Below are 19,228 nucleotides of genomic sequence, written 5' to 3'. Positions count from 1 at the left end.
GTGTTTGCAGTGAACTGGCTGTGCTCTGGTGTTTGATGGTGACTGGCTGTGCTCTGGTGTTTGATGGTAACTGGCTGTGCTCTGGTGTTTGATGGTGACTGGCTGTGCACTGGTGTTTGATGGTGACTGGCTGTGCTCTGGTGTTTGATGGTAACTGGCTGTGCACTGGTGTTTGATGGTAACTGGCTGTGCACTGGTGTTTGATGGTAACTGGCTGTGCACTGGTGTTTGATGGTAACTGGCTGTGCACTGGTGTTTGATGGTGACTGGCTGTGCTCTGGTGTTTGCAGTGAACTGGCTGTGCACTGGTGTTTGATGGTAACTGGCTGTGCTCTGGTGTTTGATGGTAACTGGCTGTGCTCTGGTGTTTGATGGTAACTGGCTGTGCTCTGGTGTTTGATGGTGACTGGCTGTGCTCTGGTGTTTGATGGTAACTGGCTGTGCTCTGGTGTTTGATGGTGACTGGCTGTGCTCTGGTGTTTGATGGTAACTGGCTGTGCACTGGTGTTTGATGGTGACTGGCTGTGCTCAGTGTTTGATGGTAACTGGCTGTGCTCTGGTGTTTGATGGTGACTGGCTGTGCTCTGGTGTTTGTTCCCAGCCTGCAGCTCAGAGCAGTTCTGTGCTGCACACGCTCAGTGTTGTGTTTCAGAATCCAGCGATACTGATCGTTATCTAATCCCTAACGGAGACTCCCCAGTCTGTGAAAGCTGCATGGGAGCTGCTGGAATGCACGAGAGCTCTTTGTGCGTCATCTTCAGTGCTTTATTTGCTTGAGAGTACCCATGAGAACTGAATAATTAAAAACTTCAGAATTTCCCTTCCGAGTAGCCTCTCTGATTTCCCTGCCTCTGCCTTTCCCAATATCCTACAGATGAGGTATCTTGTGATGTCTCTGTCTGTGTCTCTACTTAAGAGATGTATATGTTCAGTCATGGTAAAATAGTTACATAAATACTGATTTCTTTGAATGTTTTGGTAGGTCAGTGTTTGTCCCAGATGTTATGTGCTTTGCAGCACTCAGAAGTTGAGGCTTGCTCTGAAGGCTGGTTTTGCAAGGAATAAGATGCCTTACTTAATGATAGCAGGTCATAGCTGACCCACACCTTAGACTGTAAAATAAGCACAGAATCACCTGTGTGTGTGTGGGGGAAGATACTTTCAGTGGGAATCAGGAGACCTAATCAGTCTCTGAAGTTGAGACCCTGCTTCACAGGTACCTGTAGCATCAAACACTCCGGTGAAGTCTGGTTAACTTTAACTTGGAACTGACAGTGCGGGGTAGTTTAAAGTCCAGAACATACACTTGTGTGCTCAAGGTTGTTCTTAACCTCAAGAATGAAAAGTAAAATTGCTGTTATTGTTGCAGAGAGCCCTTGAGTGCCTGTGGATAGAACATTGGCTTTCCTCTAAAGTGGTTGCAGGTGCTGGATTCTGTGTGGCTGCTGTGGTCACGCCACTGAATTTTGTTGCTACCTAATTTTTCTCTTGCTTGCAACACTATTAGGAGTAGTTACCAGTCATCTCCATGCTTACTGAGAGTTCTGGAATATCAGTGCCAAAGAACTGGCTCTTTCTGAACATTTTTTCTTCCTCTTGCTTTTGTTTCTGCCCCCTAATGTTCACATTATATTCTTTATTCTCAAACTCTCTGTTAAACACATGGATGTGCAGCAGTTCCTGAACAGAAAAATCCTGTGGCACAGTTCTGCTTTTCTTGTGCCTCCACTTGAATTTCTCTGACCCTGTGGCAGACAGCAGGAAACTGGAGCTGCAGAAAAACCTGTTCAGCTCCCTGACCTTGGTTTCTGGTCAGATAGTCATAATATTGGCATGTGAGGGAGAGTGGGTTGAGTGGCCTGGGCAGGAGGGAGGGAACCTTTTGCTTTTGTTTGCCTTAGACTTTTCAGATCAGTTTAGTTCTTTTCAATGAAGTCATAGCTTTTTGTGCCCCCATAAAGTTTTAATAATCAGAGTATTTTGTCTTTGAAGTTCCCTTTGTGTTTGCAGAGTTAAAATCAACGTTTAGTTGATAATGATTGCTTTTTGTACAACATTGAGTGATACATACATTTCTTCCCAAGTTATTGTCTGTTAAAACAGACAATTTTTTGTGGGCCAAAAAATACTTCTGCTTGGAATGCAGTTTTCATGACTCTTTGAACTGGCATAAGCTGTCTGGAGATTGATTACTGGGATTCAAGAACTGATTTGAAAGCCAAAGTTTGGGTTTGTTTGAGCAAAATATTTTATTATGATTGTTGCATATGTTGTTGCATTTTGCTTCAAATGCAGCAGAGTATTGAACAATCTGTGTTCCATGTGTTAGGTTGTGGTTATAAAATGTAGAGAAGCTCCTTGAAGCCTCCAGACTGCCTACCCTTTATGTCACTACTGATGAACATTACAGGAGGTGAAAGTAGCAGCAAACCATAGTGTCAGTTCACATTCCTTACCAGGAACTATTGGGCATTGATAAAGGTGTGACTGTGTGTCTGGTTTGTTTGAGATGTGACAGTTCTTTTTCTGCTTTTTTTTTTCCTTTTTTTCAGTCCCTGTACAGAGAAACTTGTGCACAGTAGATGAGCATTAGAAGGATGTAGGGCTCCTCCTGGTCATACTGGAGGAGTAGAGGGCTGGGCTGTGCATTCCCCAGCTGGTGTAGTGCACTCCTCACTCCTCAGCACTTCCAGCTATGGCTTTGCTTGACTGTGATGAGTGGATCAGTACTGGGGGTCAGCAGGCAAATACTGGATCATTGCTGTGCTGCTCACTGTACTTGTGTTTATGGAGAGTATGTTTGGACATCCAGGATTTTCATAAGAGAATTACAGCATTCATTGGACACTGTTCTTTCTGTCAGATCTTAACTGAGCCCCAGCCATGCCCTGGGGCTTTGAACCCTAGGGAAATGTTAGAAGGCTGATTCTCACTTCCCAATATAGAATGGCACAGTGTCCAGGCTGCAGTGTAACTTTTCACCAGTGCATCTTCTGGCCTGTCATGATGATTGCTGAGGTCTGTGAATAGCCATTGACCTGATCCATCAATTAAATCCTCTCTTCCTGGGGCTCATGAGGCTGAGACCAAGAAGTCTGGGGTTGGTCCAGTAGCCCTGCAGCATTGACTGCAGACACAACAGGGCCAGACTTGTACTCAGCACTGGTTCCCTGTCCAGGGATGTGTGTATGATGTTAAATCTCCACTTCCTTGGAGCAGCTGCCTCGTGCTGGAGATGATCCAACAGAAGAAATCTGTCTTGTGCTGTATTTTGCATGGTCAGTGTTTCACTTTGCCGCAGCATCCAGGTTCTGGGGTCTGGGTTTCCAGCCATTGTGCTGGGCTGGACTCCTCTAACAGGTGAGTTTTTTAAAAACATTTCTCCTTCAGTACCTGTTAATGTAGGAGTGCAGAGCTCTGGGCATCTTTGGGGCTGCTCAGTTTCTTGCAGCACAGGTGCTGATGGCTCGTTGTGTCAGGATATCTGACTTTGTACAGAACAGATGCTTCTGCTCAATAGCTCTAAATTTTCTGAGAGAGCCTAGTCATGTCTAGCCTGCTGTCCATGCAGCTGTGCACAGACTGTTAGTCCTTCTGGATCAAATGCTGAAGCTGAAAGTCATGTGTGTTTTAGCTTCTCTGTCTTCCCCCTTACTCTGCTGAAGTATTTGTAACTTTCAAACCTGACTGTCCTAAAGCTCTGAAAAGGTAGAGTTAAACTGCTTTTTTGTGGAATTATTAAAAACAAAAAGCTGCCAAACTCATGTGCTATGGCAACGCATGGTAATATTAAAAAATAATATTCCTTATTGGAATAATTGTGTGAGCTGTGGGATGCTCCCACCTGTGACATTGTATGTAACTGTCCTCAGAGTACATCAAAACTACCACAAAGCTATGTTGGGGAGTTTAAACTGGGTATTGGAAAGAGTTTCTTCCCCCGAGGCTGCTGGGCACTGCCCAGGCTGCCCAGGGAATGGTGCCAAGGCTGCCAGAGCTGCAGGAGCTCCCAGGGCTGCTCAGGGTGGGGTTGTTGGGGTGCCTGGGCAGGGACAGGGGTTGGAAGGGCCTCACAAGGACCATCAGTCCAACTGAAAATATTCTAGGGTTCTATTCTAGGATTCTGTGAAGCTTTTTCCCCATGTGTTTATGGTCTCAGACTTCTTTGGGGTCTATTTATTGCTCCTGACACCATATCCCCACTCAGAGTCCCTGGTGACAGGCTGCTGTGCACACCTCATTCTGTGAGGGCTCCTTCTGACAGTGATTGGTTTTGGGAAGGAGGCGTCCACCTTCCTGAGGGTTCCTGTTCCTTGCCTCACCCCTTCTGTACTGCCTGAGCAGGGAGTGTTTTCCCTCTGGTACTCACGACTGCCTGCTCTAGGAAGTGTAGGATCTGATCCTGGACACTGTTCCAGAGGCTCTGTCTGTCCCTGTCAGCTCCCCAGACATGGCCCCTCTGTGCAGGGGCTGGCAGGGAGGCTTGGCTTTGCTCTGCCCTCTCTGCATTTGCAGTGTCACTGTGGGTTCTGATGGAGATCTCAGGGGATCAGCAGCTGGCGAGTGAAGGGATCTCTCCACTGCTGCTGGCAGGTGTGGAGCAGAAGGGACATTTTGGGGTGACTTGTTAAGGTTTTATGCAGGAATTTGGGGTCCATCTCAAACATTGCTGTAATGATGACTCACTCTCTGCAGGTGTGCCTGGGACATGTTTCTCACAGGACCAAAAGCAATCACTTTCAGATAGTTGCAATTCCTCAGGCATGGACATAAACCTTTACCCTTTCCCTACCTTTTTCTTTTCATGTCTTCTCTCAGACATGAAGACTCGTTCTCAGAAGTTACACAACTGAAAAAGAGATGAGTGTCCTTGTCCCTGTGAGCTTTTCAAGCAGAAAGGGGAGGCGGATTTTACTGCCCAGTGTCAGGTGCTGCAGGGTGGTGAGTGGCTCAAGTTCATGTGACAGGGCAACTACTCATTACACCAGTGCAGTGAACTCAGTCTAGAAATGGAGTTCTGAAGTGTTCTTTTTTGTGGAAAATACTTAAGTATTCTCTTTGACTGAAACAGTTTCCTTTTGCATGCAAAACACCCATGAAATTGTTTATGCAGGTTTGCTGTTGACTGTGGAATTGGAATGCATCATTACCTCTGGATTTTTTTTTTCTAGCTCTTTAATCACATTTGGTGGTATGTGATTTCTTTAAATGTGCATTCAAGAATGCCTTGTGGCAATGGTTAACTTAATGAGAAGTGCAAATGGTTTGCAGACAAATTGCCCAAATACTGGAAATGTGAACACCAGCTTTGCCAGCTCCACTTAATTCCTTTTGTCATAAAGGTGGCCACATAAACTGCCTCAGAGGTAGTAACTGAGTTCTCTCAAGGGTATAGGAATACAGTTAACCTAAATCAGAGAATTCTGGAATATCCTCAGCTGGAAGGAACCCTCAGGGATTATCAGCCCAGCCCCTGTCCCTGCACAGGCACCCCAACACCCCCACCCTGAGCAGCCCTGGGAGCTCCTGCAGCTCTGGCAGCCTTGGCACCATTCCCTGGGCAGCCTGGGCAGTGCCCAGCAGCCTCGGGGGGCAGAACCTTGCCCTGAGCTCCATGCCAAGGCCTGGCACAGCTGCAGCCCTTGCTGGGCTCCTGTCCCTGTGCCAGAGCAGAGCTCAGCCCCTGCCCCTGTGCCTGCCCTGGGGAGGAGCTGCAGCCCCCGAGGAGCCTCCCCTCAGTCTCCTGGGCTGCAGCTGAACGAGCCAAGTGCCCTCAGCTGCTCCTCAGCCCCTTCTCCTCCAGACCCTTCCTCATCTTTCTAGCCCTAAAGCTTGCCTGGGTTCTTTCAGAAGGATCAGAGCACAGGCAGTAGAAGCAACAGCTCTGGCAGCAGTTCTTGGGCTCTGTGTCTCAATATTTGGGGCATATCTTGGGTTTTCAGTGGATTTCTGGTGCCCTTCTTATGACCCAGAGTGCTGGCTGCTGTCAGGATGGGATTGCTGCAGGACACCTGGACTTGGAGCTGGTTGCTCTGAGCTTTGTCAGGTGTGCTTGACCTAAAGGAGGTTGAAGTTTTTGTTCTGGTTGACCCCTGCTTGGGAGCAGTCAAGCACTTGTTTAGCTGTTGCTGAAGCCAGGTCTGTGTACCAGTCTGGCCTAGAGCAGAGCTTCCAGAGCACTGTAAGCAGGGACTGGGCACTCTGCTGTGTTTAGCCCATGTGCACTCGGGGCTGGTGGTGATGTGCTGTGGTCTCCAGCAGTCATGGCAGCACCTGTTCCTGGAACAGCAGAGGCCTTGGCAAAAGAAAAGCTGCCTTTACTGGAAAGGCTGGTGGAGCTGTGCAGGGGGGGCCTGGGGCCTCTCACTCAGGCTGGGCAGATGTGTTCTCAGTGAGCAGGACCTGTGTCACCAGGTGAAGGGCCTTTGAAAACCAGTCCTTGAGTTTGGGGTTCATCAGCAGTGATGCCACACTGGGGTGTGCAGCGGTGCCGCACTGGGGTGTGCAGTGGTGCCACACTGGGGCAGTGCCTGGGCGCTGCTGGTGCTGCTCCCACTCACAGGGACCCTCAGTGTTCCCTGGAAGCTTTCAGGCAGGGCTGGCACAACAGGCAGTGACTCCCTGCAGGTTTGGGGTCATGGGTGTCCTTCCACTGTCTGGACACACTGGGAGGGTTAAATACAACCCTCCTTACCATGCAAGTCAAAAAGGCCAAGAGAACTGTACTGACCATTCCATGGCTCTGCTTCCTTTGCTTTTTTTTCCCCTTATGAAGCCATACAAATGAGCTATGTAGCAACATCTTTGGTTGTGTTCTAATAATTTTCAACATGCTTTTAGTGGGAATTATTTTTCTACATCTTAAAATACTTTTGTTTTCTTTCCAGTGGAGCAACTGCATTTCTCTAGTGTAAAAGTTGGGTTCAGCTTAGCCTGTGTCTGGGATGACAGCACTTGCTGAAGCTTTTGTACTGTAATGTTTGCAGCTAAAGAAGTGTTGTTATTTGAAAGTTGAAGTTTCTTCCTCAAGAGAAGGAAGAAGTGAATTTTTGAGCCCACAGCATTTTGAACAGTCAGACTTTTTTGTTCCAACAACAGGTGAACAAATTTGGTTCTGTTTAAAGAAATGAGATCTTCCTCCAAAAAAACAAGCCTGTGGTAGTTCTGTACAGTTTTGGGCCTGGTGTTTTCTGTTTTCTTTTCACTTCACAGAATCTTGGATGCTGGCAGTTCATCTGGAAAAGGAGCCCTGGAGCAACTGAAATTAAATCTCAATAGAGAAATGTTGTGGAACTGAGAGAAAGGAAAAAAAATAAAAAAAGAACATATAGAAATGATATTTATGCAGACAGGCTTTGTGAAATAAAATTAATTACTAGAAAGCCCACACCCTTTTGTTTTCAGGATTTAAAGCTGTTACTCTTATGGTTGGATTTTTGCAGTGTAGTGGAGATGGTGAGATCCCTGTGAGCTCTCTGAACCAGGGTTGACAACAAACTTTTGTCAAGTTAGCTTTGGAGCTGTTGGCTTTTTCCCAAAGAGGTATCCGAGTTGTTTGTATTCATCTTTGTTTCAAGGCAAATATCACTGATTTTACATAAGAAGGAGAGGAAGCTTCATTTGTAATTTGTAATGTTTTTCTGAGTTGTTTTGAAGGTTAGGCTTTCCAAACCAGCTAAATGTGCTTTTGCCCTTAAACTTTTATAAATGAGACTCTTCATTGTTGAGCTGTGAACCGAAACAGGGGTTGTGTCCTAAAGCCAGGGGAAGCAGTGGGGACACATTCTGGACTGGAAAGTCATTATCAATATAACTAGATATTTCTTTTTTTCCTTGCTAGTTCCTTTCTGTTGCCATCAAGTGTCTGTTCAGTAAGATGTGCTGCTTTGAAGCCTTGAACAGAAATGGGAATTAGCTTAGTGTGCAGTCTGGGTCTCAGTCACAGGAACTGCCACAAAGCTGGGTTCAGGTCCTGTAGAAGGAAGATCCTGAGCTGCTGCACAGACTAACAGGAAAGGGCGAAACATTGTGGAAATGCTGAAATACAAACCTAAACTTTCAGCTCTGTACTCTGTGTAGGTGGAGCAGGTGCAGTGATTGCCCTGAGGTGTTGGAGTGACTGACCCAGCCCTGCAGGAGCCCAGGGCTGCCCAGGGCTCTCCAGGTTAGGCACAGCCCTGGGCTGTTTGCCCCCAGCCTGACACAGCCAGGACTCTGTGGGGTTTCAGGGACTAAATTGTGGGAATTGGAAAAACAGAAACTTCCACAGACATCGAAAGGTTTGATCTGCGGCATTGGGAGAAGCTGGGATTGATGTAAAAATACAATACACAGACATTAGGCAGAAAAGTCATAAACTATGTTTCTATAGTTGTGAGAATATGCCTTAAGTGAGAAACTGTACTGGGTAAGATAGTGAAGGGTTTATAATGTAGGGGTGTGGTTGTATAGAGTAAGCTAAGAGTTTAGAAGTTATAACAGAGGCATATGTGTATATGTGTGATAATAGCCCATTGGATAAATGTATCCACAGTGCAGCAGAGGTAAGTAAAGGTGATAGGTTAGAAAAGCAAAATAAACCTGTGGCAACTGTCTATTGGTTTAAAAAGTTATATATTGTCTTGGAACAAAGAACTTGTGACTACTTTGAGCTGTGGTCGACTGCCTGCTCTTCTAAAATCTCAGCCTCTAAGACTGATGTTCATCTGAGCAATAAATTGTTCTTAGCCTGACAATGGTCCCATCCCTTCATTAAAAGTAGCAAAAATGATACCAAATGATAGTTTTGGGCAGCATTTATGACTTAACTGGAGATGAGGCAGATGAAAGTATTTCAGAATGATTAATTGTTGCTTCAACAAATTCTTTGGGTAAACAAAAAAATATTTGCTTCCATTTGATGGAATATTTTTGGTAGGCTAAGTAAAAGTGAAATTTACTTTTAACTGCTTCAGTACCTGCACTGAAGCTTCTGTACTCAGTTCTGTCTCCAGTAGTGTGTTTGTGTGTTTTTTGGAACCACTGTGGCCACCACAGCACAAATGGTTGTGTCAGAGACAGCAGCTGCTCAGTGGTGGGGCAGGTGGGAGGATATCCCTGAACTGTGGGCTAGGGGACTGGATAAGAGAAAAATTTTGGTTCAAACTATGGGTCTTAGCTACAGCTTCATGTGTTTCCAGAGTAGCTGAGATGCATAATCTATACCATTAATGAAGGATTGAGTGCAAGGCTGGAGCCCCTCTGCTCTGAGCCAGCCTGGCACAGCTGGGCCTGCTCACCTGGACAGGAGAAGGCTCCAGGGACACGTCAGAGCCCCTTTTGGGGCCTGAAGGGGCTCCAGGAGAGCTGCAGAGGGACTGGGGACAAGGCCTGCAGGGACAGGACACAGGGAATGGCTCCCACTGCCACAGGGCAGGGCTGGGTGGGAGATTGGGAATCAGGAATTGTGGAATCCATCCCTGGAATGGATTTCCCAGAGCGGCTGTGGCTGCCCCTGGATCCCTGGCAGTGCCCAAGGCCAGGCTGGACAGGGCTGGGAGCAGCCTGGGACAGTGGGAGGTGTCCCTGCCTGGGGCAGAGAGTGGAATGAAATTTTTTCTAAGGTCCTTCCCAACCCAAACCATTCAATAATTCCATAATTTCCTGTATTTAAAAAAACATACTATGAATTATATGCTAGAAGTTATTCTACATATTACTGTCTATGTTGTGATGATGGAATTTGATCAACATAGACATGGAATGGAAAATCATGCCCTTAATTGTTAGTTTTGAAAATTGGTCATTAAATACTTCAGATGTTTGCATACAAACGCAGAAATATGTTTTGACATAAATCCTTCATGAGGCTGCTTTCTTTTTGGTGTAAGGACACCTTGCAGTATGAAAACAAAAGCTGCTAAGGATGTACCAGTAGCAGGTCCTTGTCTCCAGAGCCAAGTGTTCTGTCTTGTGGCTGTCCAGGATGATGTTAGCCCTGTCCCTGTGGGCACTGCTGGCTCGTGCTCCATACCCTGATCCCCAGCTCCTTTTCCCTAGAACAGTCTCCAGCCAGTGAGTGTCCAGTCTGTGGTGGCCAGGGTGTTTCTCCCCGTGGTCAGGGCTCTGCATCTGTCCTTGCTCATTCCATTGGGTGTTCTTGGCCTGTCCTCTTGGCAGCCTGACCCTTCAGTCTGGGACAGGTCCCTCCCAGCCTGGTGGGATCTCCAGTCTGGGTGAGAGCACGTTCCCATCATCTCCTCCACATTGAGGATCACGAGGCAAGCTGCAGGTACCAGCAGAGACCCTGCAAACTCCACCAGCTCCAGGCACACAATTGGGGCGGGGGGGAGGTGTTTTTGTCTCTTTTGAAGATGGATGTGGTGCTTTCTTTCCTTCTTCCAATTTCCTGATCATTCAAAGATGAAGCAGTTTTGGCAGGGACATGAGCCTGGTGCCTCATCACCCTTACATAGAGCCCATTTCATCCCCCATGGGTTGGACTGGGACCAGTTCACTCAAGCAGTCAGTGCCTGGAGTGAAGAACCTGTTAGACTCTGCTGGTGAGGTGAGGCACAGAAAGCATCCCGTGCCCTCTGCTCAGATCACATATTAAATCTGCTGTCATACTTGCAGCCTTGTGTTGCTGGGACAGCAATAGATTATTTTCTTGTTACCCTTGATATTATTCTGTTGTTTCTTTCCATTCCTTCCAAGTCTGAACTGCATTTGAGCTCTGCCGTTCCTCAGACACAGTGGACAGTGTTTCCAAATTCCTCCTGTTGTAGCTGTTACTCCTTTTATCTCCTGTGCTCTCAGTTTCCCTTGGAGCTCTGCCATGGCTCCCTGCTCAGCCAGGCTGCTCTGCTTCCACATCTGTGTGTTTTCCTGGCTGTGGGAAGCCGAGGATGCTGTATGTGTGCTGGGGCTCGCTCTGCAGTCTCTTGGTCACTGCTCTGCCAGTCCTGCCTTGCTGCACTTCCCTGTCAGAGCCCTCGTGGGGAAGTTTGTGCAGGATGGTTGTGGGCTGATGTGATTGTGGAGCCCTGGTTGTACAACAGCGTAACTGTGCTAAAGAAGCCCACACAAGGCACATCTGAGCACTTCAAACTGTTCTTGTCCTCAGACAGCCACTGCTTTGAATTCTGCTGATGCCTGGTATTTTTGAGGTGCTTCTCGATGCATTCACACCTATTTAAGCTCTCCGGTTATCACTCCTGGCACGGTTTTTAAAGCCAAACAAAAAATTCAGACCCGGCTCATGTCCTCCAAAAACTGATTCCCAGTTCAGAAAACAAGTTCTAAACTAAGTTGCCATCATGCTGAGGTGCACTGACATAACAGGAGCCAGGTTTGATTTTGGGGTTTCTGTGGAGGACAGGAGGGGAGGCTCTGAGTTAGCTGCTCTCAGTGAAGTGTCCGGTGTGTGCCAGACTCCTCAGTGAAGCTGGAGGTGTCAGCACTGGGCTGGGAATGAGGAAGGAGCTGGTGACTGAAGCTGTGTCTCAGGAGCTGGGAAAGGAAGCAGGGCCATGGAAAGAAACCCAAGTGATGCACGGAAAGAAAAGCAGTGCCCTCTCTCCTGAAAGGGTCTTTTATCATGGAAACAAAACTTGATTCTTTCTGCTGAAGGAGTGTAGTATTTTGCTTAAAACTAGGTTTTGTAGTTACTTTGTTAATTATTTGTGCAGATAAGGACCTACTTGTTGCTCTTTTTTAGCTTTCTCTCTTGAGTAAATTTATATTTATGTATATGCAAACTTTTAAACTGTCCACTAAAATATTTTGAAAACTGTTACAGCACCAATTTCTTTTGTACTGCAGGTTTCTATAGCAGGCAGGGAACATCAGGAGAAAGCAAAACAACATCTCTCTTTGCCTGGGGTAAACACTTGACAGCAGTCATAATATTGTGTAAATGCCAATTCCTTATATATTTCCTGTCATGCTCAGCACATAGGTGGATTGTTCTGTTTTGGAGTAAAATGATGAAGCAAGGAGCATTCCTCCACAGGCATCTGTGAGGTGGGCATGTCTCCTGCAGTGACAGGGCTGCTGTGTGTTGACCCAGCCTGTGCAGAGATGAACACCAGGCACTGAGAGGGAGGAGATGGCTGAGGCTGATGCTATTGGGTGTTTTAGAGCAATGTAAGTTAATGTATGTTCTCAGTTTTGAATGGATTGGGTTTTTCTAGCACTTAGGGACTATAAGGGCATGTTATACTACTGTAGTTTAAAGGTGGTAAGTGCAGATGAAAAGGGATGGTCTACATTCTAGATTATTGTAGAGAAATACAGGTAAGTGATAGTTTTACCTATTGTCAGGTAAAAGCTAATAGGACTGTAATATTGGGGTTCAGTGCAAACTTCCTGTCAAATGCCTGGAGGGAATATGAGAATGAACCTCTGTGATGCTGCCACTTTCAGAGCCTTCTTTTTTAGTCAGTGTTTGTTTGGGTAAACTGTGTTACATCCCTGCCCCCTCACTTCCCAGGACATTCACATTGTTGGATAAGGAATAGTCACTGAGGAACCTGTATAAAACTGGAAGTGAAAAAGATGCAGAGTTTTGCTCTGACAGAAACAGAAAAGAAGGCCAGACAAAAACAGTAAAAAATGGTACAGTTGCTGTGTGATGGCACTTTGGGGACAGACACTTGGAAGGACGTGTGTGAGGTCCAGGAAGGACTTGTACAGGAACAAGTGGACACAGAATATGTACACCTGAGTTTGTAGAAGGAAAGCCTTGGCTGGATGCTGTAGAATGTGCTTCCAGAGTGCCTGGCAGGCTACTTTTAATGTGGGCTTGTGTGTGTGTGTTAGGGCACAGGTTCTGATTCCAGGGACTGGGCCCAGGTCACGAGGTGCCTTTTTACTCCTGGGTGTCTGTGGATGTTGCAACTCAGGTCTGGTTTTATCCTGTATATAAGTAACTTAAAATTCCTTGTCACTGATCTCAAACCGTGCATAAACACATAACTTGTGTGATGCTTTGGAAGGAAACAAAGGAGTGTGGGCAGCAGGGGAGAGGGGGGATTCTGTCCCTCTGCTCCACTCTGGTGAGACCCCATCTGCAGAGCTGTCTCCAGCCTTGGAGACACCAGCACAGGAAGGACATGGACCTGCTGGGAGTGAGACCAGAGGAGGCCACAGAGATGCTGCAGGGGCTGGAGCCCCTCTGCTCTGGAGCCAGCCTGGCACAGCTGGGCCTGCTCACCTGGACAGGAGAAGGCTCCAGGGACACCTCAGAGCCCCTTTTGGGGCCTGAAGGGGCTCCAGGAGAGCTGCAGAGGGACTGGGGACAAGGCCTGCAGGGACAGGACACAGGGAACGGCTCCCACTGCCAGAGGGCAGGGCTGGGTGGGAGATTGGGAATCAGGAATTGTTCCCTGTGAGGGTGGGCAGGCCCTGGCACAGGGTGCCCAGAGCAGCTGTGGGTGCCCCTGGATCCCTGGCAGTGCCCAAGGCCAGGCTGGGCAGGGCTGGGGCAGCCTGGGACAGTGGGAGGTGTCCTTGCCTGAGGCAGAGAGTGGAATGAAATTGTCTCTAAGGTCCTTTCAAACCCAGACCATGGTGTGTTCTGCAATTCTGTGCCTGCTGTGTTCTCTGGGAACTTGTTGCAAGGGAAGGACTCTCAGTGTACTGAAGACAACATAATAAATTTATGACTGGAATCATTCTCTTCTTCACCTATCAGGAAAATAGTCCCCCAGTCCTCCCCAGTGCAGCATCCATGCAGGCAGTGAGAGTCCTCCGGGGTTCACTCTGGGTCACACTTAGAGGGATTAGTCTTGTTTGGGGTATGTTTCCCTGGTCTTAAAGGACCCATTTCCATAATTTTTATTAGGACCTGGTTCTGTTCAGTAGTTTGTTGGAATATTCATGTTTATGTGACTTTTGGGATAGACTGAAAATATTCATAAAGCAGCTGTTGCTCTGAGCCTTCAGAGCAGGGCTGGACCTGTCAGAGATGTTGGATCCTTCCCATCATTGCAAAAGTCATTGCCAACTCTCCACCTGGTATCTTTTCCCTCTTAAGCTTACTTTTGTTTTCTTACTCTGGAGAAATAAGGTAGGGTGCAGGTGCACAACATTTTTCTATTTGTTCAATTACTCATTTTCTGGATCAGAGGTAAATAATCTCAGTAGGTAAGTGGGTGGGAACCAATTGTATTTGATGTCAATGACTGACCATAATAAAAGAAATGCTATAAAGGAATCACAACAATCATGCTGTGGGTACATGTTGGACACATTGATCAGAATTTTACAGCTGTTGTCTGTAGGTCTCCAGAGGATGCAGTTAAATCCTGCTTGCCTGGCACAGAGCAGTTTGCTGTTAGTTGTGTTCTGTGTCTGGTGTCACAGAGGCTGATTTGGAGCTGCTTTAACACCAGGTCTCTAAGGGAACAGGATGTTGTTTCTGTGTGAGGCTTGGACGCAGGGGATCTGGCTTCTCTAAGAGTTTTAGCAGACAGCAGAAATTACCTGTGAGTGTTTATACAAAGGGTGTATTAGACAGCAGGCTCTGGCATTGTGTGGGTTCAGCTGAGTTACTGCTGGATTGGGTTTCACCAGGAAGCAGCCAAAGGCAGAGGCCGTGCCAGGAGCTGTGCAGCTCTGCAGCCAGTCTGTTGGCATGAAAACACTGAGGGTTATTTGGGCCTTCCTTCCATTCCCTTGTTGATTTTACACTTGCAATCTCGATGTCTCAGCAGACTGGGCATCCTTTTTTCTGTATCTGAAGTTAATCTACAGTTCCCTTGCAGCCTTTTTCTTCATTTCCTCTTGACATTTTGTGCCACATTATCATGACTGGACACCTGTGTCTGTATGTGGTGTTCTGGAATGTCAGAAAAGCATAAGGAAATTTCCTTGTCAGCTAAGACCATTGCAGAGCCAAGCAGTGTGATTAAAAAGGGCTATTTCACCACAGAATCCTTTACCATAACAATTAGCTTTGTCTTCTAGTGTCCTTAAACCTCACAATAGAACTTAATAACTTAAAAGTAGCATATTGTTAGAGGAAAATAGCACATTTTCCTATGCATGCTTGCAGTTTTCTTTAGAAAATCCCACAGATCTGACAGAGACAAGGAGAAGCTGGCTAAAAGAGGTGTGTCTTGGGTTGAATTGCAGCTTTTTTATTGTTCTGAGACAGTCTTGAAAGTATTTTAGTTATTTTTAGGCCTACACTGATAAGAACCTGTAATTCTTGGGAAATTGCAACCCAAAATTATCTTAGTATGTAATGTTATAATTGATAGTAGCAATTGTGGAGATTGGAGGTAAAAGCAAAACATGTAAGTATCCAAATAAGTATCCTTTCCCTTAAATATTTTAAGGATTTTTAGTATTAATATCAAATTATTCCTTTAAGAGTAAACTTAATTAAGGTAACAGTACATGGATTGTCTGCTTTAAAGAGAATTTTTCACTCTTCACTATGATGCTGTGTTTGGGAAACTGGTTGCTTGTTAGCTGTATTAATGAAGGATTGGAAACTTCTTTTTCCTTCTTGTCCCCAGGGGTGGAGGTTGGAATAGCCAAAGAAATCACGAGGGTCTTCATTTCAAACCTGGCAGTTCATCCATTGACATTTTCTCCCTTTCTGCTCTCTATCCACAAGACTTTGTACTGATGGACTCGATTGAGTCACTGCCTTTATTCCACACCCATGAAGTTTGCAAGACTGGTCAGAGTTGGTGTTTTAGCCCTACATTTCTTCCTGTTAAAGGGTACTGTGTCCAGTGCCTGCTGTCTGTGATGGCAGAGGGATGTCCAGAGTGGAAATAAAAGACCTGAATTACTCATGATGTGTGCCGGCCTTGGGAAACCTCCTTGGCTCACTGAAATATTTGCTGTGTGGATTGTGTATGTTAAATTCACTTCTTGTTTGCATTTCCTTTCAATTTAGTAGTGATAACATAATTTTGTTAGGATTAATTTTAAAAAATGTTCTTCCCTTTAGGACACAGCTTAGGCTACGGCTTCGTGAACTATGTAACTGCAAAAGATGCTGAAAGAGCAATAAACACACTGAATGGCCTCAGACTTCAGTCAAAAACCATCAAGGTAGGAGCTCTTCAATTGTCTGTGAAAACAGCATTGTAATAAACTTTATTCTGATGGTAAAGTTTGTGTGCTCCCAGCTGCAGCAAGCATGAATCTGGGAGGAGAATAGTGAAGTGTTTTGAAACAGCTTAGTATTTGAAGGTTTCCTTTCTTTATTTTCCCACCATTTTTACAGTAGTAGAGATGCCATTGTAGATGGTTGCTAGGTGTTTAACTCATGCACATCTTGGATGCTTCATAATATTTATTGTAAATCTTGTTAGTACATGTGCAAACAACACAACCTGTGCTCTGTGGAGGACTCTCTCCTGCTTAGGTGATTAATGCAGCTTTCTCCAGTAGTAGAAATTAGGACAGAAAACTGCACCCTACTCATGCCATATTTTCATGAAGTTTAGAGAATATACTGACAGTTCCTGATGGGAGCTGTGGCAGGGCAGTGGCTGAGTCAGAACTCAGGATTCTTGGCGTGGCAGAAGTGTTTGCTGGGAGCATTGGTATTGGTCTGTTGCTGTCTCCTTACAGCAGTGCTAATATAGTTGTTGTCTCTTGGGTTAGCCCAAAATGAGTGGCATTATGTAGGGACATGCCCTTTTTCCTGTTGTTTGATTGATTTTCCCCTACTCTCTCGGTTCCATTCTTTTGAACTCCAGTAGAAATGCATGTGTTGGTGTGAAAAATGCGTGTATTTTATGAGTGGCTTTTTGCAAATATTAAAACAAATATTATATATATTGTGTTAGAAAGTAATGCTGTATTAATTCTCTTAACTACTGTGTTAAATATAGTTTTAGGTTATAAAAATTGTTAAAATAGAAACTGTGCGATGTAAGATGCTTTGTTTAAAAGAAAAGACTTGCAGTGAGATAGCAGCCACAGGACACCTCAGTCTTTTAGAGAAAGGGAATTTATTGCCTTCTTATCAGAAGAAACGAACTTCTTCCCACCTCAAAGGCGCTATTAGGATTAGAGGGAAGAAGTTGACACTGACCAGACAGAATCCTGTGTTTGAATGGAATTTATGCATCATGTATGAAGTGTATGAATATGCAACAGGCTGTTGTTCTTAAGGGTTAATCCTTTGTTAATGTGGGTCCTTTTTTTGGGCTCGTGATGCCCAGAAAAAGGTACCTGGACATCCGTAACTCTTTGTATTTATTGTCTCATATTGTCCTAATTCAATTTGTCCAAATTGTTATCACTCTAATTGTGTTACTATTATTTTTAACCATTTTATTACTATTAAACTTTTAAAAATTTTAAAAACAAGTGATTGGCGTTTTTCACAGTTGGTAATGGGGAAGTTAATTAAATTGGCTCATGACAATAAATTGATCTTCCCTGTTCATAGCCTGAACATGTGTTTTTATTTCTTTCCAAGGTTTCCTATGCCCGCCCAAGCTCTGAAGTTATCAAGGATGCTAATCTGTACATCAGTGGCCTGCCCCGCTCCATGACACAGAAGGATGTAGAAGATATGTTCTCCCGTTTTGGGCGCATCATCAACTCACGCGTGCTTGTGGATCAAACCACAGGTGAGCTCTGGGACCTTGGCTGTGGGAAACTGGAGTGTACAGCATGTGTTTGGTGTTTTCTGAGACTGGCAGTACCTAAACTTCAGTAAATTAGACTTCCACAAGTTAATCATGACATCTGCTGTCAACTGGTGATAGAATTTTGACAGGATATCCATGTTCAGTGATTTTTTTTTTAAACACAGGATGACTCAACACTGCCTTTTCCAGCTTACAGCCCAAACCTCAGACCTTGTTAAAATAGGATTATTGTAATTTTTATTAGCTACTGATTTGCCAGATTACTTTCTTGCTCTGATGCTGGCACTGCAATGCACTGTGTTTCTGGGCCATGTGTGTAACCTGGAGTGCTGATCTTACTTTGACTTTACACATGTGCAGCTCTTATCCACTGGTCAATTCCAGGCCATAGTTAGAGATTTAAAGCAAAACAAAAATGTGTTTTGTCTTTTGTACCAGCCTGGAACTCGCTCAATTTTCTTATATTTTAAACCATGTGAGATGTCTTACAGGCTTCTGTGGTTACTGCTAAGCCAGGGAATTAATTTCTTACACATAGTACTGCCCTGAAAGTTCTAAATGTAGTTTGTGTATTAAAAAAAGAAAACAAAAGAAAGAGGAAAAAAAAAAAAAAAAAAAGGAGAGAAGCCACTTACTTAGGGACTTGGCTCAGGGGAGACCAAAGTTAAGGTTTTCTTTGTGATGACAGTTCTGACTCTGTTACAGTGTTTTCAGTTTTCAGAGTTTTAAGTTCTTACCCTATTATTTCAGACAGTATAACTGTCTGGCTTATCCTGTCACCCAGCTGGTCTGTGGTTTTACTGGTAGCCCATATGTCATGTATTAATCTGGAGAGAGCTTTTACAAATACACTTTTTTATTGATTATGCATCTGGTGTATTGGAATAGAGGACAATCCAATTCTAGCAATTCCACATTTAACATTTATAACTGGGATGTGCATTTATACACTTCAGTTCAGAAGCAGCTTTCCTGCTCTGTGAGGACTCTGCTGTAGTTTGGAGTGGGCCACCAGCAGCTCCTGGTGGGCTCAGTCTGAGTGCAGGCTGAGATCTGCAGGGCTGTGTCCCCATCAGAGCCACCTCCTGGTCCAGGCACCACTTGCAGGTGTTTGGTCAGATGGTGCTGCAAATGTGACTGTGCATCAGAGAAACCTGAGGTGGCTTGGTGGGATCAGGGGACTGACATGGCATGGTTGAGTGAGGAAAATCCCATCCTGCCTGGGGAAATATTATTTGTTTTGACCAACTCTGATACCTGCATGGCCCTGTCCCTAGAGCTGGTTATCTAGGATGCAGCTGTAGTGAGAAGCAAGAGACTTGGGCAGCACAGCAAACTTAGTAATGCAAGTCTCAAAACTAGTCATCCCTCTCTGGCAGTCTGTGGGGTCTGGAGAGCATCTGGATTTGACAGAGCTGTAAAATGAGATGACAGAAGTTATACAAATAAAATCTCCCCAAGAATAATATAGTTTTCATGGGTGTGCTGAGGCCTGATGCTGTGTAATTCAGCTCAGAACAGACCGCCTGCTTTCCCATAGCCTTAATAATGCATTGGCTGAGGAGTGGGTTCTGTTGCACCTCACAGTTAATGCCTGCAGAGCCTGGCTTGCCATCCCA

General features: G+C 45.3%; 1 protein-coding gene across 1 annotated transcript in view; it reads left to right on the top strand.

Annotated features, from left to right (window-relative positions):
- Nucleotides 1-19,228, top strand: part of ELAVL1 (ELAV like RNA binding protein 1) — a 46,731-nt gene that overhangs the window by 11,443 nt on the left and 16,060 nt on the right. Inside the window, exons 3-4 of the mRNA XM_058820866.1 lie at nucleotides 15,950-16,053; nucleotides 17,435-17,588. Coding sequence (XP_058676849.1) covers nucleotides 15,950-16,053; nucleotides 17,435-17,588 — 258 coding nt within the window. The remainder of the gene's footprint in view (nucleotides 1-15,949; nucleotides 16,054-17,434; nucleotides 17,589-19,228) is intronic.

Source organism: Ammospiza caudacuta, chromosome 28 (genome assembly GCF_027887145.1).
Source record: "Ammospiza caudacuta isolate bAmmCau1 chromosome 28, bAmmCau1.pri, whole genome shotgun sequence".
Taxonomy (NCBI): Eukaryota; Metazoa; Chordata; class Aves; order Passeriformes; family Passerellidae; genus Ammospiza; species Ammospiza caudacuta.
Note: the sequence above shows the minus strand (reverse complement) of the source record. Positions and strands in the feature narration are given on the sequence as shown.